This window comes from Ascaphus truei, chromosome 9 (assembly GCF_040206685.1).
Source record: "Ascaphus truei isolate aAscTru1 chromosome 9, aAscTru1.hap1, whole genome shotgun sequence".
Lineage (NCBI taxonomy): Eukaryota > Metazoa > Chordata > Amphibia > Anura > Ascaphidae > Ascaphus > Ascaphus truei.
Window position 1 is genome coordinate 15,196,976 of NC_134491.1, and position 23,116 is coordinate 15,220,091.

The following is a 23,116-nucleotide window of genomic DNA, read 5'->3' on the forward strand; positions in this document are numbered from 1 at the left end:
GTCCTTTGTTAGCGCGGGGAAAAACAATGGGTTGTTTTGGTACCTGCTTGTCCCATAATGTTTTAGCTCTTGTTAACCAGCTAATAAAGAAAAGCTGTGTTATGGTCTTCAAAAGAACGAGTGTTTGGCTTGTTTGCGGCTGAGGAACAAAGCGCGCTGGTCATTTATCTGCAGTACGTTTTTTTTTTTGTATGTGGCGGCCGTCGTGGCTTAAAATAAAGTCGTGGTACTGTCGAATTGAAACACAAATTCGACATTTGTTAAACAACCAGCTTTGCTCCTCGTTTTAGAAAGGCTCAAGAAATACTATTTATGCACTAAAACAGAAATGGCAGTGTCTATTTAAAAAACATAAAATAAAACCTTGGAGCTCCACGTCAGGGGTGGTCAACTCCAGTCTGCAAAGGCCACCAACAGGTCAGGTTTTAAGAATATCCCTGCTTCAGCACAGGTGGCTCAATCAGTGGCTCTGTTGAAGACTGCACAACCTGTGCTGAAGCAGGGATATCCTGAAAACCTGACCTGTTGGTGGTCCTTGAGGACTGGTGTTGGCCACGCCCTGGTCTACGCGTTTTCAATAAATTGCTGAATCAGATCAGTGGGACTTTCTGCTCACGATCGCAGCGGATTGAATTGGCCCCTTTACCTCTCCGTATCGTTGCACTCCGGTTTGTATTTGTTTTGCGCGTCTAGTTTGTGGGTGTCACCTGCTCATCACTTCACTGCCCCCGCTGACACCGAGAGGGTTTCGTTTACACAAATCCATAAATTGACATGATGGCAGCACATATATTTATATCCCTGCGGTGGTGCTGCATGCTGAAATAATCCTGTTTACAGAACGGTGTGTGAGTGTATCACCGCCAACACTGGGAGATTGCTGCTATTTCACTATAATACACATTTCTTGTCATTACCAGTAATATGGCATTGAAAGCAGTTATTGTCTAAGTTACATAGACTGCAAACAATTTTTAAAGCCAGTTTTCTTCTATGCCGCCATCATCTTCTTCATTCTATTTAAAATTACTTTATAAGTTAGTTCTTCTTGGGGACAATAGAGCAGAATATTTTCTGGGTTTACAGATGTATTTATTTTCGCCTCTGGGACATTTAGGGTTAATGTAAGTAGGCGGGTGCGGTGTTCTGGATCTGTATTTCCACGTGCTTGTCATTCCCAACGCTACATTCCCTAGTAAGGGTGCAATTGGCGTAACCACGACCGCGCCGCGAGAACATCTGTGGAAGTCAATGATGGCGGCCATAGTGAGCGCGACCGCGCGACAATTTTCAAGATAAAAAAGACTGATTTTTTTCGCGTGGCAGCTGCGTCACGTGTGCGGTTCAGCCAATTAAGGCGAACCAGCCTGGTGACGCGTCCGCCATGCCTCCCCAATCGCTGGATGCGCAGTTCACCCATTGCTCGGGTGTCATGGCGCGCACATGTGCCCCTACTATAATCTCAGCCTAAGAAGAGAATTAGTGATGCAATGTATGTGATTTCATACATGGCTATGTATGCAGAGCCGGGCGAGGGATTAACTGGCATCATTAAAGAGTTCGGCCCAGGAGCTAACAATCCAAATATTTTAATGTCTGCAGTACAGTCAACTAAACAGACTTTCTAAAAGTCTGATAATGCCAACACTTAAGCAAGTTCTCCCACCACTTCAAAGACTGCGGGCCATATTTACTAAGTGATATAAGAGGTCTTAGGCCGAGCTCAGACAGGCTGCTACACTAATGTGCGTCTGCGTTTGGGCGCCTCTGTCTGCTGGGCGATGTGCGCTCATCCCCTGCAGACTGAATGACGCGATTGGAGACGGGACTTTAATTTAAAAAAAGAAAGTGTGTGTGTGTAATGTGATTGGCTGGCGAAATACACGTGACGCGGCTGCCGCTTGAAATGACAACTTCAGTTGTCTCCAAGTGCAGCCGCATCAACGCGGTACTGCGCCGCCGGGGGTCGTTTCCAGTTTGAAAACTCCCACGGAACGTAGCATCCTGTCTGATCGGGGCCTTAGGCTGAGTCACCGCTGGCGCTGAGCGCGCTCATGCTTGGAGAGCGCTCCAAGCATGAGCACCGGGTGTCCTGCATGTACGCGCGCGCTTGGGGGGGCAGGCATTGCGGGTTGTTGAGCGCACGGGAAAGTATAGTTTGTTTGTTTACTTAAGCGCCGAGCGGGGGCTTACATATAGCTATATATGCAAGTAAGCGCCGCCCGCTCAGCGCTTGCGGGACGCAGCCTTATGGTTTAATAATGCTAGGTAAATATAGAGAGTATCTTAAAGGCTACTCCTACATGTAAATAATTATATTTTCTGTGCTTTATATGTTTTTCACAAACTGTACATATAAAAAACAAACACACACCCTGGTCTTGTATCTTTTACCAATGTGTATTTTATTATCCGTAACAGTGTGATCAGCGCACGCCCTGTATTATTCAGCTGAATGATCAGAGTTAGTAGAATTGCTCAGTGTGTAATTAGTGGATGCTGTAAATTGCATAGTTGTCACTGTCGTGCTTGAATGCTAAGGCTTGTTCTATAGTAGGTGCGGGCACGTGTGCGAACGCGCGTGCATGTGACGCACACTTTTTGTGTACGGTCCGTGCTGCCGGGAGCTGTGTGTTGGGAGTTATTAATTTATTATATATTTTTTAAATTAAGACGTTGTGTAAAAATAAATTATTTATTAACATTGCACGCACATTACAGCGGCGGTAGCGACGCGAAAACGTACTTTTCGGAGTCTCCCCCCCCCTCCCCTCCCGGCCGGCTCCACGCTCACTGCCGTGCGCGCGCTGCCCTAGTATAGGACGGCTGGCTATCCACAGCCAACTATAAGTGCCGAGCGCACGGCAGAGCAAGCGCGCGCTCTAAATTACGGGCTGAATTCTCCATGTGTTTTGTTATTGTGGCAATAACATTTTATTTGCCATTGTGTAAGACTTCTATCAGCCGGTGCGACAGGTCACATCAGAACATTGCCAGAGCATTGCATTTCTGCTCCTAATCTCGCCTTTGGCTAGGGGGGTCCCTTTATAAAGGAATGTTTGCACGTCCTGTTCTATAAGTACAGTCTATATGGTATATATCAGGAGTGGCCAACTCCTGTTCTCAAGGGCCACCAACAGGTCAGGTTTTCAGGATATCCCTGCTTCAGCACAGGTAGCACAGTCAATGACTGAGCCACCTATGCTGAAGCAGGGATAGCCTTAAAACCTGACCTGTTGGTGGCCCTTGAGGACTGGAGTTGCTCACCTCTGTCATAGTCTCTGGAGCAAATGCCAATATTACCAGAATGCACAGAGCGAGTCCTAGCAGGAGCCGGGCAGTTTATTTGGCCGGGAGTGTGGTGGCGCTTCAGTAAATCCGCTGTGGCCACTCGCTAACAGTCTTCCTCCTCCTGGTTTGCAGGCTCTGCAGTTTGACTCTCAAGAAGCTGCTGGTTTTGAAGGAACTGGATAAAGAGCTAATTTCTGTGGTAATTGCAGTAAAAATGCAGGTAAATGTCCACTTAATTGTTGTAGAGATTATGCGTGCAGGATAACCGTGTCTGCGGGCCACCGACAGGTATATTGTATATGTGGATGAAGAAAGGGATATTAAGTGCAAATTAATTATATACAAATATTACATGTAGAAATAAGTGAATAAGGGTGAGGCAGTGGTGCAGCACCCAAAAAGGACACAGTCCCGGTGTGTGAAATATACAAAAATAGCAGATATGGGGCAAACAAGTCATTCTCCTTAACACATTTTTCACTATTGGTCTGGTTTTGTTTTCCCCTTATTTGCTGTACTGTACTGTGTATGTACCTGAGCGGGTGGTAATAGACTCAACATGTCGTGTCCTGGGGAAGACTCAGTGTGATGGACATTTTTAGCAATATGTTTTCAAACATAAACCTATTTCAGGGCTTCTCTACACCCCCTCCCCCCCAAGAGGTCGTTTTTGAAGGATATCCCTGCTTCAGCACAGGTGGTGCAGTCGAAGACTGAGCAACTTATTGCGTCACCTGTGCTGAAGCAGGGATCTGACCTGTCAAGTACCCCTGATTAAATGGAATATTAATGCAGATGACAACTCGACTGTTAACCCTTTGCTGCCAATGCATTGCTAGCACTCTCATAGTGAAGGGGTTAAATGACTGCCAGATTCTGTCAAATGGTTTGAGATTGTGTGCCTGTGTGCCTGTGTGCCTGTGTGCCTGTGTGCCTGTGTGCCTGTGTGCCTGTGTGCCTGTGTGCCTGTGTGCCTGCGTGCCTGCGTGCCTGCGTGCCTGCGTGCCTGCGTGCCTGCGTGCCTGCGTGCCTGCGTGCCTGCGTGCCTGCGTGCCTGCGTGCCTGCGTGCCTGCGTGCCTGCGTGCCTGCGTGCCTGCGTGCCTGCGTGCCTGCGTGCCTGCGTGTCTGCGTGTCTGCGTGCCTGCGTGCCTGCGTGCCTGCGTGCCTGCGTGCCTGCGTGCCTGCGTGCCTGCGTGCCTGCGTGCCTGCGTGCCTGCGTGCCTGCGTGCCTGCGTGCCTGCGTGCCTGCGTGCCTGCGTGCCTGCGTGCCTGCGTGCCTGCGTGCCTGCGTGCCTGCGTGCCTGTGTGTCTGTGTGCCTGTGTGCCTGTGTGTCTGTGTGTTTGTTGCATGGATAGAACTGGCACACATTTTCCAGCTCTCTGCCAGTAGCAGGTTAATCTTGACCTGCCAACTGTCTTCAGAACATGATTAGATTTATGATATACTTATAGTATTAGCTAGGCCTCCAGGTCTGGCAATTGTCTCTCTGACTGGCGGGTACTGATCTTTGTTTCTCGTCCTAGGGATCTAAACGCATCCTGCGCTCTCACGAGATTGTGTTGCCCCCTAGTGGCCAAGTGGAGACAGATCTTGCACTAACGTTCTCACTGCAGGTAATGAATGTATTGTTTGTTCCGTTCTGTAGCCTAGTGTTTTTTTTTTTTTACATTTTAAAAACATTTTTGTTGTCGGGAACCCTATAATTAATTACATTATGAAATTCTGCAGAACCCAGACCCTCTCTAATAGCGCGTCCGAGATCAGATGCATTGTAAGGAACACCAACCCTCTCTAATAGCGTGTCTGAGATCAGATGCAATGTAAGGAACCCCAACCCTCTCTAATAGCGTGTCTGAGATCAGATGCAATGTAAGGAACCCCAACACTCTCTAATAGCACGTCTGAGATCAGATGCATTGTAAGGAACCCCAACACTCTCTAATAGCGCGTCCGAGATCAGAAACTTTGTAAGGAACCCCAACACTCTCTAATGGCTCGTCTGAGATCAGAAACTTTGTAAATTCTTCTGTATTTGGTACAATTTTCAAAAGACCTGAAAATTGCAGGGAACCTTTTAGGGATGAATGTGTATCTGCTGTCGTGTGCTCTGGGGTTGTGCTGACAGTCTGATCACTGTATAGTATTCTGTCGTGGAGGGAGGTCAAAATGTGGGGTCTGATGCCTAGCACTTAGGTGGAGATCCACAGGTAAGGAAAGTGTATCTCTTACCTCCTGAGCTGGTCCCCCCCAAATGAAGATAGTGCAGTAGAGGCAACCGGAGCTGTGGCTGTTTTGCCCGTAGTGCAGCTGTGAGCCCAGCGTGTGTCATCTGCGCAGACTCCAACCCCCTCTCCTCGTGTGCTTCCTGGATCTCCGTGAAAACAAACAAGGAAGGAATATCCGGAGCAGCAACTGGACGACAGGATCCAAAATCAAACAGCACCCAGGTGAGTCAAAAAATAGAATGGCTTTATTGGACAACAAGGGCAATCTCCATGAACACCTCCTCCATATTTCACGCCTGCAAGGGGCTTTGTCAAGGAGGTGTACATTTTTGTCCAAAAAAGCCTTTCTATTTTTTGACTGACCTGGGGGCTGTTTGATTTTGGATCCTGTCGTCCAGTTGCTGCTCCGGATATTCGTTCCTTGTTTCTGAACCTTTTAGGGATGCCCGGGGAATCCAAGGCTTCCTAGGGACCCTGCTTCAAACACTGGTGTAACTTGTAAAAAAAAAACAAAACAAATTAAAATTACATTCCACACTTAGGGAGTGTTTTGCCTGCAGTTTATCCTAATTTTCTCCACTCCACCAGGCAACACAGAGCTGTTTCTCATGCAGACGGCAAAGGGCCTTTTCAGTGAGCCTGTTCTCCGTTGATCTTCTCGGATAAAGTTTTTGAAGTCTACTAATGTCACGAAGGGAAAGTTTAGCAGCCACATTAATCTCAGTGGTTAGGGTCATCGTTTAGGAACAAAACCTAGCTTCCGAAAACCAGCAGGGAAAAACTAGACCTCAAATTGTGCACTGCGGTGCAGACGTCCTTACAGCATGAACCCGCTGAGGGGGCCGCACCTTTCCTAGCAAAAGAAAGGTTAACGGTGTGTTTTATTTTACTGGCAGTACCCACATTTTTTGAAGAGAGAAGGGAATAAACTTCAGATTATGCTGCAGAGGAGGAAAAGGTACAAAAACCGCACGATTCTCGGCTACAAGACTCTGGCTGTCGGATGCATCAACATGGCTGAGGTGTGTGTCTCACTTTAGCGCACCACCAGGTAGAGAGCGGAAGCAGGTTTGGGGGGACAGAAGGAGGGGGGGGGGCGTTGCCAGTCTGCTTCATGGAGTAACTTGATTCACTCGAACGCCCGTTAACAGACCGCTGCCATGGCAACCTCGTTAAATCAAGTTGAGGACCATGGTTTGGGTATCGGCAGTGGTCGAAATTGCCTAGAAAGTAATGATGCTGTGCGCAATCGGAAGGAGAATACAGGTGTCTTAATCTGGTTGACAAGGCAGTTGAGAAACTATTTTAAACATGAAAGTTTATTACACTGGGGAAATGGAAGAGAGAATTTTTCTGGGAATGTAAAGCAGTGGTGTGTCAACTTCAGTCCTCAAGGGCCACCAACAGGCCAGGTTTTCAGGATATCCCCGCTTCAGCACAGGTGGTTCAATCAGTGACTCGGTCAACGACTGAGCCACCTGTGCTGAAGTAGGGATGTCCTGAAAACCTGGCCTGTTGGTGGCCCTGGGGGACTGGAGGTGGCTACCCCTGATGTAGAGGAAGTTTAGTATCCTTACTTATAAAGGTTGTCAAACTTCAACTACTCGTATTCCACAAAATATTTTATCTCAGGCTAAAGTTTAACTCGTCATATTAAAAATTGGTATGAATCACAACGGTTACAATGCGTCCGAGGACCTATGTGAGATGTGCTGTGAGTTGCATGAATTGCTTTGGTTCCCAATCACGCGTCCCTGAATCGGCACATGACGGTGCTTTGCCCGTGAAGACCACCGATCACCTTTTGTAACCGCACAGGACGCTGGGAGTTGCATCTCCTCTATTGATGCACTGGAGTAGCGATAATAGTTGGCTGCATTTGGGGAATAAGCGTGTCCCCTGTGTCCATCTTTTGGAGATGTGTGGGTAATTGATCGTTTTCGATCTTGTCCGTTCAAGTTGTTGACCATCGATAAAGTTCGCCAGTCCCCATTGAGGACATGTTTGGGGCGGGTTAGTATTGGGATTCCATTGCCTCTTCAGGGTGGGAAACCTTTAATTTCATTACTCTTTGTAGCCGGGGGGCCTTTTGGAGATGAAACCCATGTGAATATGCATTGGAAGAACCCTAGGTATTGTAAAAATAAAAGCCAGTGCAGTCTGCTGCTCTAGGTGGTATTCCCCAAGGACAATCTAGATTTGAGCAGTAGAAAGTGCAGAGTCTGTTTTATTACTGACACCCAGCATGTTCATTTTGCTGCGATTTGAAGGGTGGCTGAAAGGTTTTCTTTGCATGTGATCTGTTACATATTTCTAACTGGTGTCAATACAGATTATTGTTTGAAGCTTGAAACGGAATTCTCAAGTTGTGTGCGACGCCTGATTTTTTTTCCTCCCACCCATTATCCTTTTAATGTACGGTGTTTAATCGCAGGTCATGCAGCATCCAACTGAAGGAAGCCAAGTTTTGAGCCTTTGTATTAACATGAAGGAAGCCTCAGCCAAAGTGGCAGAAATATGGATATTTTCACTGTCCAGCCAGCCGATAGACCACGAAGACGGAGCCATGCATAGCAGCCAGAAGATCAAATCCACAGGTCAGGCTCGCTCCCACTAACTAACCGCAGATAAGGGCCACATGTGACATTTAGTCCAGCTTCTTCAATTTGCTATAAACTCAGAGCACCAATCACTACACCCCCCCCCCCCTACTCTGAAAGGCTGGTACAATGCATCTACTGCTCTTTCAGCTTATCTCATTTCCACTGGTCACTACATTTCCAGAGAGTTTTGGATCAGGATATTGTCATCTTTTTGGCCCCTAGTTTGATGCAGCCACCTCCAGGAGGAGTGGGGGGGGGGGGGGGGGGTGTATTCCCCAAAAATGCAGTAGTATTGTGACTGTTTAGTTGGCAGAATCTAGAGCATTAGTGGCCAACTCCAGTCATCAAGTGCTATTAACAGGCCAGGTTTCCAGGATACCCCTGCTTCAGCACAGGTGGCTCCTTAATCCATGGCTTGGTCTTCGACTGCACTACCGATATCTGGAAAATCTGACCTGTTGGTGGCCCTTGAGGACTAAAGTTGTCCATCCCTGCTCTAGATAAAGTACTGAACCAAACCGGACCTCCGTAACGATGTTACATTGAGAGAAGTTACAGGGCAGTATAAACAAACGCTTTAAATGCCAATGGTCCAATGCTATGCATACACAAGGGACCCGTTTCCTGTGGCTTTTTCTAAGCACCTAAGCAAAATGCTTTTTTCCCCCCTCCCAGATAATTACTCGGAGGAAGAGTATGAAAGCTTTTCGTCAGAGCAAGAAGCCAGTGATGATGCAGTGCAAGGGCAGGTAGAGAAATATTTTTGCAATGATCCCCAAACAGTTTGTCTGGAGTTTGTCTAAACAAGTCAGAATTCAATTCACATATCTTTGTAATGGTCTGTAAAGTACATTTCCTTTGTCCCTCCTACACATGGATGGGTGGCTACTGCCATGGGTGGACTAGGGAAAAAAGTCTGCATAAAAATAAATAAATATATATATTTATATACGAACGCACGCAGACACGCACACATCATTAACACTCTCTGGTTACCATGAGATGATTTAGGTATGGTTAAGTCGGTGCCTTTCTTCACCACGTGTGTAAAGAACAGAATGTCTTCGCACGTGACATTCATGCAGATGAAGCAATGCTCGTGTCTTCCTTTCTTCGCAGGATTTGGACGATGATGAATACGACGTTGCAAAGAAGCAGCGAAGAACGATAGTAAGAACTACGTCGATAACCAGGGTCGGTGGAAATTTGTTTTACTGACGGGGGCGTGGGGGTGGGGAGGGGGGTTGGAGCTCGTCGCGATGTGCGTGTGGGTGGTGGAAAGGTATTAATGGGTCTGCAATTTCTGCAACAGACAAATCCTTTCACCGCTTTTTTTTGTCTCTAATATTAACTTTAATTAAATAATTAAGTTGCTGCGTTCTCCTGAATAACATTTTAAGCCTCGCTCTTGTTTCAAATGTTTGTGTTAATCTTGCGTTTTGCCAAAACCTTGTTACTTACATTTTAGGTTTGCAATAAATCGCACACATCACATATATTGGTCTAAAAATGCATTTACTGCTAGTATCTTGCAGAGCCTTCTGGCAGCACAGGGTTTAAACAAACTATTGCCGACTATGCAACTCAGGTTTAATTATGGCGTTATTGTTGTGGCGCGTTGTTAAAGCTTTGGCCCTGCGACTTGTACCCTTGTCTTCTGTCTGACTTTCACATTATCCGAGATACCAAGCCCCTGAAAACAGGGACGGGACATCGGGAAGCCACATTAAAAAGCTTACAGACCCCTAAAGGCGATTTTAATTTTTAGTAAAAGATCAAGGCGGTCTTCTAATGTAAAAATAGCTGTTGTGTTTTGGATGGGACTTCTGCAATAAAGAAATCCTGTTTACAAACTAACTTGAAGCATGATTTAAAAATAAGTATAGGTGTCAGATTTTGATTAAAAAGCGTGAATTGGCCATTTTTGGCTCTTTAAACATGACACACGCTGTTGGTACACACTGGGCCTAGCAGGTAATCGACAAGACAGGGACTCGCTGTGAATGCTCATTTGCATCTCATTACCCAGAATCCCTGGCTGCAGTGAATGCTACATTGAATGCTAAGGTAGAGGTTCTCAACTCCAGTCCTTAAGACCCTCCTCTCCCACCCCTTCCCCTCCCCCCCCCCTGTCCCCAACAGGTCATGTTTTAAGGATATCCCAGCTTCAGCACAGGTGTGTGCTGAAGCAGGGGATATCCTGAAAACCTGCCGGGAGGGGGTTGGGGTCTTGACGACTGGAGTTGAGAACCACGGTATGCTAAGAGATAATTGGGAAAGGCAGGGATGAGACGTGTGCTCACAAGTGATATTTTTATTTACCGCATTAAATAAGCAATTCAGATGGCCTTTCGGAACCACTGTGGAGATGTCTCAGCCACCATGGCTAGTGAGAGGAGCATCTATTCCAAACACGCCCCCTGGTGGCAGCATGTTCTAGGACAGATTTGTCACAACTTTTAAGTAAAAAGTTTTTGTTGGTGTTGGAGATGATCTCACTGGGACTCCGGGGCGTTTACTCTATCACAATATTGTACTGTTAAAGGAGCAGTGTGTACCAATAGCAGTGTGTACCAATAGCAGTGTGTACCAATAGCAGTGTGTACCAATAGCAGTGTGTACCAATAGCAGTGTGTACCAATAGCAGTGTGTACCAATAGCAGTGTGTACCAATAGCAGTGTGATGTTTAAGGAAGTGAACATGGCTGATTTGCTCATTTTTATAAATCAAAATCTGACCCCCCTACTTATTTTTAAATCCTGTTTAAAGTCAGTTTCTAAACGCTGAGCTGAGATTTGGGAGGGGTTTGATTTCCTCTGGCTGCTCCCTTATGTCTGATGTCACTGTTTTTAATAAGAGTTTGCACAGACAGACCCTTCTCTCTCCCCCTTCCCCCCCCCCCCCCCCTTATCTTTATTGGCACTTGACTAAGGACTGGGTAAAGAAAACACTTGATTCTAGAGGTCCCAAAGAAAAATACATTGTGTTTAATTTTCAAAGAAAAGGTACCAAATATTTGCTTTAAGCGATTTTGAGCATTGTTACAATTGTTTTAAGAAAGACAATTAGGTTGTTAAATTGTTTAAAAAATGTGGTTCCTGTGCCACTAGCAGAGACGGCACCGTTAGAAGCACTTCTTGGCCTCCCCAGCATTGGGTAAACCGGGGAAGGATAGATCTTGGGAGATGAGCTGTGTAGGTTAGTCCTTTGGTTACCAATCTTATCAGGACCCTTTTTAAAAATCTCTTCTGCCGAGTCTCAGCCTAATGTGTCTAGCTTAACCCTTTGGGTGCCCAAGTACGTAGCTACCGTGTCATGGGCTCCGGGCACTCCAGGGCGCCCGTGATTAGTCTTCATGTCATCAAATTGCTCGTTATTGTAGTGGAGTTGGCGTTCAGGACGCGATGTAACAGGATGAGGAGGACTCTTCCGTTACATCTGTGACTGAGCAGTCACGTGATCACAAGTGCCCCTTCAGCACTCAAAGGGTTAAAAGACCCACGCCCAAAATAACCATAATACAACAGACTAGTTGTACTAGGGAGTGTTATTTATTTGTACGTTTTTACACCTCCCTACATACAGTGTAATGTATGCACATCACAGCAGGCATTATGCAGAAACCCACAAACATATCAATGAATCGTGCTTTATTTTGCAAGCCCACCATATACGGGTCATGCTCCTGACGCGGTACAATTCCGTTAGCCTGCGTCTGTGTCCAGAAGACACTTTGCAGCCCGTTCAAGGGAATGGAACGGTGTGTGTGTCTTCCAGCGCTGGAAGCACCACTTCGTAAGCATGACCCTCAATCACCCGGGCTGCTCTAAGCTTCGATACGTGGTTTGGCGGCTCAGTCCGACGTTAAGTGCCATTGCCTTGTGAAGATGCTCCGTGTCGGAGCATGGCGAGTCCCTCCCAATGTTTCAGGACTGATTGATGGTCATTGCATAGTGTTCTGTTTGACTATTAACGCTGCATAAGTAAGTACGGCCCTTTTTGTGTTTGACTCCTGTATCACTCTTGATAGAACATTACTCTGACCTTTTTTTAAGAACCTTTTTTTGTGCATCTTTTCACTGGACCAATTGCTTTCCAAGGTAGAAAAACAAACCAATATTTTCCGGGGAGCACTTGCGGTTTCAATGAGCACTGCTCTAAAATGTAACTTAAACATTTCATGCCATGAAATAGAAAACCAAGCTGGCAGGTTTTTCAAGATGTAGGCGTTTGAAATGTATCAATCCTATGCAGAACTAGTTGAAACACTGATGCAGAGGTGACTAATGCTTCTTGTTTATAGCAATATCTAAGGAACCTTTTCTGTGTTTTTTTTTTTTTAATAATAATAAACCCGGTTAATATGTCTTTTTACGTTGCTACATCATCCTCACCCAGTGTAACCGCTGCAGCGATGCGCCGGCTCCCGGTTTGAAGGGTCGCGTGACTTCTGCGCACCCCGATTAAGGTCATGTTTCCTTTTCGTTTCCAGCAACAAAACTTCAAGCAGAAAGTGGTCGCGCTGTTGCGAAGATTTAAAGTCTCCGACGAGGTACGTGAATGGTACGACGAGGCTGGTTATTTGTTGCGGCTGCTGGCAGATATGCAACGGGGATCGTAGGTGTTGGCGACACCGCTGAAGCCGAGTGTAGTGTGTGTGATTCGTACACCGGTGAAGGAGTTCATACACAATTTGTTTTTATACGTGGTTTTTGTGACACGGATGTGTATTTTAAATGCAGTCCTCTCTGTTTGGTTTAACAATGTTATTTGCAGTTCAAAAAGGAGCAAACAATGATCATTTAATGTGTAAAGCAAATACCCTGTGAAAAGCAAACAAGTTTTGGCAAACATTGGAGCTTAGGTGAAAGAGATTTTGGGGCAGGCGTTCAAACAGCCAGCCGCCTCTTCGGAGGAGGGGAGGAGATTTGCTTTTTGTAGACATTAAGTGACACGGTTTTTATGTAAAGCGAACTCTCTGCTCTCTGCCTCCGAGACATCGCGTGCAGCCCAAAGTTACAAACCATGTCCCACGGGAATAACTTTCATTTGCACAATATTCACCCACTTTATTTATTTTTTTACACCCATATTAATTCAGCGACATATTCTGTAGTAAAGTGCATGCATTCAGCAAATTAACACATCTTCTACCCTCTTTTGACCTAAAAATGACACCATTGGAAGTGAGCTCCATGGGATAAAATGGATTTCTACACGATTTTTTTTCTTTTTTTTTCTAGCTGTTTGTTCCTTTTAAATAAAAGTTGTGGCCAAAGTCGGCAGTTTCATTCTTGTAACCACGCTGTTTGTTTACGTGTTATTAGGTGCTGGACTGTGAGCAGGACCAGGGGGACCATGTGGTGGAGGCGGAAGAGGATATGGACCTGCTGTATGACACCCTGGATATGGAGAATCCGAGTGACAGCGGTCCAGAGATGGAAGATGACGACAGTGTCCTCAGCACTCCCAAGCCAAAGTTAAAGTGAGAAACAGAAGAACCCACCTGACCTCCCTCCTACATTCATTTAATCACTGGCTATTCCATATTTAGGATACGCTTAAGTTTATTTCAAGTACATACGTGACTATATTAGCTTCTCCCCCATATCCAGCTGGGAGGCTGTTCCATGCACCCAACACTCATTCAATGAATGACTCACTGCATTTTCCCACTGCAGCCCAAAATCTTTATCCTCCTAAAGTAGCAGTACCACATTGCCCAGGGGTGGGCGACTCCAGTCCTCAAGGGCCACCAATGGGTAAGGTTTTTAGGATATCCCAATCAGTGGCTCAGTATTCGACTGAGCCACTAATTGAGCCACTTGTGCTGAAGCAGGGATATCCTGAAAACCCAGCCTGTTGCCCCTTGAGGACTGGAGTTGCTCAGCCCTGTCATAGCAGGTCAACCAATCAGGTTATCGGCTTTCCTAGAAAGATGACCTTACCCGGGAAGTTATTTCTTGTGTGTGTGTTGTTTCCTGCTGGTGCGCTGTGTTCACTTGTATCAGCGGTGGAGAGGTAGCGTACACATCCAACCTCAGCTACGTCTCCATCTGGTGGGCAAGGCAAAGACCACCATTCACCTGGAGCTTTGAGCACTGACGCGCGGTTATCACCAAAAGACGACAAACCGGAGCATTTGTTTACCATTGAGATTTTCAAAGCAAAAACAATCGGGCGTAGATAATGTTATATTTTTAAGTCAGTCCACTTTTATCCTGTTGAACATGTCACTGCATTTTAGTGTATTGTCATCGTATCGGGGACTGGACACACAAGGGCATTCTATATGCTGACTAAGTACCACCTGTGGATTGTCTCGCAGGCAGAGATGTTGTTGGCGTCCATTTTTAAGTCGGTCAAAGTTAGTGTCACACCCGGGACGAACTGTTCATGTTAGATTATGGGGTTTATAACCGCCTGGTACAGGTTTAATATAAAACAACCCCTTCAGTGCCGAAGGTTTGCCCATCAGGAACTACTGTAGGGGTTCAGAGTCCCGGGATCTCTTTCCCTGTGTATTTCTACCATCTCTCTCCACTCCTGATTCCCTTATTGAGCTGGTTCTGGCTTTGTCACATTTGACGATATCCTTCCCCCTCCCAGACCTTATTTCGAGGGCCTGTCCCACTCCAGCTCCCAGACGGAGATCGGAAGCTTGCACAGCGTAAGGAGCCAGAGGGAATTACCGAGTCCGGTAAGGAGATTTCTCTGGTTTACGAGCTTTAGTTAAATCGCCAGCACTAATCCCTCGCACTGCTCTGGCAATGCCCTGACTGTGTGGCAGGGAGCCAGGAGCAGCGGCAAGTTGCCATGTAACGAGTGCTGCGATCACTTCATTTTATCAGCATGGTTTTATGACAGTGGCTAATTGGCTGTTAATGGCTGTTATTTAGTTAATCATTCAATTGCACAGTCAGAAATTCAAACCAGTTTATGCAGTTGTGAAAGATTCTGAAAGGATGTGATCTACATCTCCCTTATCTCGGAGATTGTGATTCCGGGGGTGCGGGTGGGGGGGTTAGGTGTGGGGTTGGGGATAGTTTTACAAGGGGCGGCTCATTGCACAGAGGGACATTGGGAGATGCAGAAAACAGGAAGGACGTCGAGTGACAATTAGAACGCGTTAGAATTAGTGACCGCGGAAGAACTGCAGCTTTACTGCATCAATAATTATCCTTATTCTTTGATTAAGATTTTTTGGGTTCCAGCACCCAACTCTTGGACGTATTTATTTGTGAGCAGATTATGGGACGGGGGCCCACAGGCAAGACAAATGTTTTGAGGAGAGGTCGGGGGGCGGGGGGGAGAGAGGAGTTTCAAACAAGATTGGGAAGCCATACTCTATCTTGTAATGTAAGCGATTCCCGGAAGCAAGTCTGGTAAAGGGGGGGCGCCTTATTTTAGTTTTGTTGTAATAGAGCAGGGAGGGCAACTCCAGTCCTCAAGGGCCACCAGCAGGTCAGGTTTTAAGGATATCCCTGCTTCAGCACAGGTGGCTCAATCGGCAGCTCAACCAGTGGCTCAGTTTAAGACTGACACCTCTGCTGAAGCAGGGATATCCTGAAAACCTGACCTGTCCTTGAGGATTGGAGCTGGCCACTTCTGTAATAGCTACTTTATCGCTACTCGTGATATTTGTCTAAGTTGTGTGGGGTATTGGAATAACTCGGTGTGTTCATGTGTAAAAATGTAATATGATTATTTAGCGGTGCTCTGCTATGCAATCAGACCCCTGCCGGCATCCGAATGCAACTTACAGCCTATTTGTGGCATAGCCCCGCTTAGCAAGTATAACCCAATGTCTGCAAACTGTATTTTAAATTGGTTGTATTCCTCAAAATTAATTTGTTGTATGAGGGACGGCAGTCGGACTATCCAGATGTGAATTTGGTTTGTGGCCGTGATGTAAATGTCATCGTCATTCTGTGCTTTGTTCCAGCAGCAGGAAGTCCCTGACAGACGGACCATGGGAGCCATGCATCACTCTGACAGTGTATCTGACACTGTGTCACTTGTAAGTTCTGCTAGCCACTTGGGCTCTTTTAAATTGTGGCTGCGGCTCTTATGTGCGCCCCGTGTGGCGCCAGGCGCGTGTACCTACATGTACCTCCTCTGCTTTCTAGGAGAAACACATACATTTGTGTTGTGTGAAATAGATTTGGTTGTTACATACTATGTCGGGCTTCACTCATGGGGTTAAAAGAACATGGGGTCTCCCCGGACAGATACAGAACATGCTGGGGTCTCCCGTGTTCCTTCTCTTGTTCGTGCTCTTGGCCCATGAGTTTTCACAGTGAGATACTCGGCACAGCAGCGTGATCGTTGCATGTTGTTGATGCCGTCCCGCCCAGGAGACCAGCCAGCAGGACGAGCAGGATGCAGAGCTCTCCACTCTGGACGTCTTCATCGAGAGGTTACCACCGAGCGGGAAGTTAACGAAGACCGAGTCCTTAATCATGCCGTCTACTCGGTGAGCACAATGTGAAATGTACAATAGTTAGTCGGGAGGCGGACAGCTTTTGTTTGTGCTGCTTCCATAAGTGTGGTGTAGTAATCTCCACATTACAAGTACACTGTTACGCCAGCGTATCCGTATCCCATCCCCTCAGTGTCTTGCAAATTTACTCTCTTGCAAAGCCGTGTTTATTGCTCTGCCGATGCTATGAAACCTGCCCCTGCCGTCACTGTGCTGGGGGGCTCGGCTCCTTTTCGAGCACTGGGGTACTACTTTGCTGTGCTGCAGGTTGGAAGGGAAGCAGGCCGGGCGTCGGGGAAGGAGTACGTCTCTGAAGGAGAGGCAGGCGGCCAAGCCTCAGAACGAGCGCGCCAACAGCCTGGACAACGAGCGTTCCCCCGACACGCGGAATCACCTTCAGGTGGGATTCAGACAAAGGGAACCGGCCCTGTGCAAATCCCGGGTACTTCATTGTGCAAAGATCTGGCTGCTTTTATTTCTTTGGCAATTAAGTGCACATTGCATGGTCTCTAATGGGGGCGGGGAGGGGGCTCTGCCTATGCAAACTCCTGTTGAACACACACTGGCAGCACACAGAAGGGAAATCGAACCCCTCCAAGACTCCGCTCATCAAAAAAATGGCATCAATCACTTGGGTTTAACTCTTTAAACATGTCACTGCCATTAGTACACTTTGGTCCTATGAGATAGTCACTTTAACCCCTCCAGCGGCGTAAGGATCGGCAACTTGTTGCTCTGCCCTCATTGGGCTAACTTTTATTCTGCCCGCTGCAATGACCATCAGGGAAATATGACATTAAGTTAACGGGTTCCTAGTAAAACTACCGTCTTTAATGTTCTTGGTATTCAGCGGTGTCTGTATTTACCACGACTTGTCACCCGGTCCTCATTAATATGTGGTGGTCCGATGCCTGGCACAGGGGGAATAGCGAGTACTGATTCTGCACACATTGTATGAATATACAGAGAGAACTTGCACCCCCCACTAGCCATACTACTTATGCGCTGGTGCTCAGGCCCACTGCCTCAACCAATAGTCATTTAAACCATACAGGAACAATAATGCTTTGGATTGGCACTCGTATGTATTGAAAAGTATAACAATTGAAAGACTTTTACAGTATCGGTGCTGCTGGACTCCACTCCCTTTTATTGCAGAATCTGTTTTGGAGAATTTTTCCAAAAATCAAAGAGACGGGTTGGACCTAATCTGGAGATGGACTCTAGCACGTAAATTGTAACATTTCCGTGCCGGGGGAAGGGGCCATGGGCATTGAAACGTTGCAATTCTCCTAAACGGATTCTGCAGGAAGTGAGTTGAGTCCAACTGACGTGCGCTGATCCAAACCATTGTTGTTCCAACAGTGTGTGAATGTCACACCAGTGTCCCATATCTTTGTCATGATATTTAGATACCCAGGAAAACCGTTTACGATCAGCTGAACCACATCTTGATTTCCGACGACCATCTCCCCGAAAACATCATTCTTGTAAACACTTCTGATTGGCAGGGCCAGGTAAATGTCCTTTTTTATTATGATTGTTTGCTGGTCTCTGAAGTGGAAGGTCTTTGAGCGGGAGACTGGGCCATTTCTCTCCATTAACTTAATCTTCCTATACACTAAATACCAAATGGCATAAATGGTCATCTCTTTGGCCGTAAACTCCACTGTGTAATAGGTGTGAATAAAGAGAGGTGTGTGGTCTGTCGCACAGACTGTTAGAAACCTTATTTTAATATATAATATTAGTACTTGGGGGGGCGGGGGGGAACCATGTGCTGCCCCCATGTGCTGCCGTCTTAATTATGGCAAGGTGAAGAAACAATAACAAATGCATGTTTGAGGGTACCACCTCCGTCCCTTGAAAGCCTAATAAACCCACGTGTGTATCTATTTCTATGGAAATCCCCCCCTTTTGTGTCTTCGCAGCTTTTTTCAGATATTTTGCAAAAACACGACCTCCCCTTAGTCTGCACCTGCTCCTCGGCTGATATTCAAGCCGCTTTCAACACGATCGTCTCCCGGATACAGCGATAGTGAGTCTCTCCATGTGGTGCATGTGAACAGCTCTTGGATTCTCCCCACGGTGCTGCATTAAGAATGAGAACACACACCTCTACTGTACATCAAAACACACTGAATACCGAAGTGCGACACAGGGCATCTCGGGATAGGACTGTACTGGGAATTCTTGCTCATTTTATCCAAATCTAGTACACCGCCATATTGGCTCATATTTACTAAGCATAGAAAAAGAATGTTTCCCAACGGCGACAAAAGAACTTAAATGTGCATCAAAACATCATAAACCATCAAATGATGTAACAAATAAATGATACCAGTAATGCAAGTCCTTGATTAGGTGTCCATATTGTATGATTATCAAAGTCCAAAGTCACTTGGATCCAATTAGAGATGAGTAGGTGAATCGGCACATAAAAGAGAAACAAAAATACATAGTGTGATACTGTAAGACAATTGTCTATGTTTTTCATCTGGCCAGGGTTACCTTATTATTGGCAGCCTTCACTTATTTTCACATCACAATTTTAGTTTATATATGGTTTATATTATTTTATTTATTCATTAATTCGGTTCACAAGTACGTATTTAGAATAGCGTAGCACTACACTTTTTTTCCTTTCATATTTACCAAGCGGTGCTACTCCATATGACCCTTTTTAGAGCGGCATCGTAAATATGGTCCCTTATGTCCGGTTCAAGTTAATGGGATGGGAGGCGTGGCACGAAAGTCTGCTGACGTACTACTTGCTAAATCTGGCGCTTTGTTCTGTGACCGCCAATGATTTTGGTCACATCTGTACTACTCAATGTGTGACACTGGGCCATTTCTAATGGGGACAGTCAAACATAATTAAAAAGATTTAATATTTTGAGGGAATTTACTATTTAACGTAAAATAATTTCTTGGGGATTTTCCTGTTCAAGAGCAATGGGTTTTAAATGTGAAATTCCAGGAGAAAAATTGACTTTTCAGCGATTTTTAACATGGGAAACTTGAAAGGGTGTATTTTTTTTGTATTTCCCCCCAATACATCCATAGAGTTGAAGGAAATAACATTTTCATCAAATTTGCAGAGTGCGACGTAGAGGGATTTTCTGTGTAGAGCAGGGGTGAGCAACTCCAGTTCTCCAGGGTCAGCTTTTCAGGATATCTGGGACTGATTGAGCCACCTGTGCTGAAGCAGGGATATCCTAAAAAACCTGGCTCTTGAGGAATGGAGTTGCCCGCCCCTCATGTAGAGATTTGTAAAGCGGCAGTCCACGCAGATAGACAGTTTTTTTGGGGGGGGAAGGGGGGGGGGCATTTTTATTTGAGACCTCGCCTTGACTTTTCGTTTTATTTTGAAAATCCATATTATCCTTCAGGGGGTATAAAGGTTGGAAATATGAGGTGTCCGGGTGGTTAAAATGGCGCTCTCCCCAGCACTCAGTGCAGTCTAACGGTTACCATGGCAACCTCAGAAGTAAGATTACAGAATCCATGATTTTTTTTTAACGCCAAATTATTATTTTCTTTTTTAGGGGAGTAGGGTGTGCTTAGGGGGCAATATACAAACATTATATGAGTTAAGTGCATTCAGGCACTGTGTGTGTGTGTGTGTGTGTGTGTGTGTGTGTGTGTGTGTGTGTGTGTGTGTGTGTGTGTGTGTGTGTGTGTGTGCTGACTTCCGTATGTGCGTTTTGTTTCTCAGCTGCAACTGCAATTCCCAACCTCCCAACCCTGTGAAGGTGGCCGTGGCGGGGGCCCAGAATTACCTCAGTGCCGTGCTGAGACTTTTCGTAGAGCAGTTCTCTCACAAGACCCCGGACTGGCTCGGTTACATGAGATTTCTCATCATCCCCTTAGGTAAGTGAAGAAGTTACAATGTGAGGGTTTCCCAGCGCAGCCTTTTAATGGGGGTACACGCCTTAACCCAGGGGTTCTCAACTCCAGTCCTCAAGACCCCCCCAACAGGTCAGATTTTCAGGATATCCCTGCTTCAGCACAGGTGGCCCTATCTGTCCCAGCTTCAGCACACTGAGCCACTGATTGAGCCACCTGTGCTGAAGCAGGGATAGCCTTAAAACCTGACCTTTTTTTGGGGGGGGGGGGTTATTGATAACTGAGTGAAGTTGACAACCCTTGACCCTTTCCCTACCGGAGGGAGCCAACAACCAGTTGCAAAGTCTGCGTGATGCTATTTATCAAATCTTTCTGCTATATCACTGGGGCAAAGCAGTAACCGGTGACATGAAATGCAAACTGACCGTCGGAAATAAAGCAAAATGTTATGTTTGGTGGGAGAACGGACGCCACGTTTACCTCCCCGGCCTGATCGGGTTTTATTATAGGCTCTCATCCTGTGGCCAAATACCTGGGCTCAGTAGACAACATATACAACAACCTCTTCCAAGACCCGGCCTGGAGGGAGCTCTTCACCAAACTGGATGCACACACCACAAGTGAGGAACGCTCCTGGGAAGCTCTTTGTGTGTGTGTGTGTGTGTGTTTGTGTGTGTTTGTGTGTGTGTTTGTGTGTGTTTGTGTGTGTTTGTGTGTGTTTGTGTGTGTGTTTGTGTGTGTGTTTGTGTGTGTGTTTGTGTGTGTGTTTGTTTGTGTGTGTGTGTGTTTGTTTGTGTTTGTGTGTGTTTGTTTGTGTGTGTTTGTGTGTGTTTGTTTTTGTTTGTTTTTGTTTGTGTGTGTGTTTGTTTTTGTTTGTGTGTTTGTTTGTGTGTGTGTTTGTTTTTGTTTGTGTGTGTGTGTGTGTTTGTGTTTGTGTGTGTGTGTGTGTGTGTGTGTGTTTGTGTGTGTGTGTGTGTGTGTGTTTGTGTGTGTGTTTGTGTGTGTGTTTGTTTGTGTGTTTGTGTGTGTGTTTGTTTGTGTGTTTGTTTGTGTGTTTGTTTGTGTGTTTGTACATCTCCTGCAATGCTTAATGTTTTGGTCCAACAACCGGGAACATTATCAAGGGACCAAAAAGTTGACCATTTACTAAACTCATACTCGATCCCTCAGAGGGCCGGTTAGGTTCCTATATTTTGTACAAGCTGTTTCTGAGCACGGGGTTGAAGATATTTTAGTGTGTGTTCGTGAGCATGCGCCATCTAGGACGCTTGGCAGCGACCAAACCACCTCCACCACACCTCGCCGCTTGACATTTTGCTGCTCGTACGACTGACGTGCCTAAAATGCCCCGACGCGCCATCTTTAAATGTCCCGTGTGCCCGCCGACTCCTTTCGGGTGCGCCGGGCGAAATGACGAGCGACGAGTTGTCGTGGCCCGTGCTCTGCTTTTTAATCCTTTTTTCCCTTTCCAGTACCGGAAACGCCAGATGTGGCGTCCCGAGTAACGCAGTATATAGCCGGGGCCAACTCTGCCCACCAGCTGCCCATAGCAGAGGCAATGTTAACGTACAAACAGAAAAGGTACGTTACAGTCTGATACATGCTAGTTACAATCTTAGACATGAAGCGCATAGTAAAAATGTTTCGCTGTTGAAATGGTACAAGAAACACATTAACTTTATGGCGTTTCCCTCAAAGCCCAAGTTTGCCTTACAGTGCTTTTGGTTTAGAAACGTTCCCTTTATTCCCCCAGTCCTGTCTTTCCCTTCGCTGCCTCGTGCACCAAACGTGGTCAGTGGATCAAAAAGCCACGTGCCTTTAAACTTCTATGCTGTAAATGGGGTTGGACTCGTGGCTCTTCTTACTCTTTCTGGTGTGGTAAAGGGCGTGGGAGTCTGATTCTCTAACAATACACGGCGTATTCTGCAAGCGTTTACAGCCAGCGTTCTTTTCACCCACTGTACCAGCTCGCCACCAACACTTTGCACACTTACATAATGAGGGTGTTAATCGGTGAACCCAGTGGGGCTCAACGCCAGTCCTCAAGGGCCACCAACAGTTCAGGTTTTCAGGATATCCCAGCTTCAGCACAGGTGGCTCAATTAGAGGCTCAATCAAAGATATCCTGAAAACCTGACCTGTTGGGGGGGAGGGGGAGGCTTGGGGACTGGAGTCGAGAACCCCTGGGCTAACGGAATGGGGGTATTTCCAGCCATGATGTGCAGTAACAATGTTTTCCCACTTTTGTTTTCTCTCGTGGTTGCTTTCTGAAAAGGAAAAAGAGTTTTCACTTTGATTTTCCCTTAAGGTATCATGTACTCGCTGGGTAACCAACCTCTAATCTCTTAATTCTTTGGCTGATCTATTATCCCTTGTTTAACAACCCATGTCAATTTAGGATGCTCATTTTGGGGTGATGGATTTGCACCATTTGGGGTTCTGGCACCGATGGGGTCGAAGTACCTTTTTTATCTGACAGGAGCGGCGATATTCACAAACGTTCAGCACCACATTTAAACAACAGACGTTAATAATTCTGTTTTCTGCAGTGCATCCACCGGATACGTTTTTAAATACTGGTACATGCTTTATTTTTACACTTTCATCAGTGGGAATGATCTGAGTACATAGGATGAATAAATCCCTTAATACACACCGCGCAT

The 23,116-nt window shown here is 46.1% G+C and overlaps 1 protein-coding gene across 9 annotated transcripts in view; it reads left to right on the forward strand.

The window, feature by feature from the left end:
• The window catches only part of PACS2 (phosphofurin acidic cluster sorting protein 2), a 100,385-nt gene that overhangs the window by 66,509 nt on the left and 10,760 nt on the right, over window positions 1–23,116 (forward strand). For 2 of the 9 annotated variants that reach the window (XM_075613480.1, XM_075613478.1), the window contains exons 2-18: window positions 3,424–3,511; window positions 4,817–4,906; window positions 6,415–6,540; window positions 7,953–8,115; window positions 8,797–8,870; window positions 9,241–9,315; window positions 12,615–12,674; window positions 13,450–13,607; window positions 14,732–14,822; window positions 16,071–16,142; window positions 16,480–16,598; window positions 16,872–17,004; window positions 18,017–18,121; window positions 18,536–18,642; window positions 20,323–20,477; window positions 20,963–21,073; window positions 21,926–22,034. In XM_075613480.1, the coding sequence (XP_075469595.1) occupies window positions 3,424–3,511; window positions 4,817–4,906; window positions 6,415–6,540; window positions 7,953–8,115; window positions 8,797–8,870; window positions 9,241–9,315; window positions 12,615–12,674; window positions 13,450–13,607; window positions 14,732–14,822; window positions 16,071–16,142; window positions 16,480–16,598; window positions 16,872–17,004; window positions 18,017–18,121; window positions 18,536–18,642; window positions 20,323–20,477; window positions 20,963–21,073; window positions 21,926–22,034 (1,836 nt within the window). Of the gene's footprint in view, window positions 1–3,423; window positions 3,512–4,816; window positions 4,907–6,414; window positions 6,541–7,952; window positions 8,116–8,796; window positions 8,871–9,240; window positions 9,316–12,614; window positions 12,675–13,449; window positions 13,608–14,731; window positions 14,823–16,067; window positions 16,143–16,479; window positions 16,599–16,871; window positions 17,005–18,016; window positions 18,122–18,535; window positions 18,643–20,322; window positions 20,478–20,962; window positions 21,074–21,925; window positions 22,035–22,728; window positions 22,780–23,116 lie in introns of all 9 variants that reach the window. The other 7 variants (XM_075613479.1, XM_075613473.1, XM_075613475.1 and 4 more) reach the window with 7 other exon arrangements.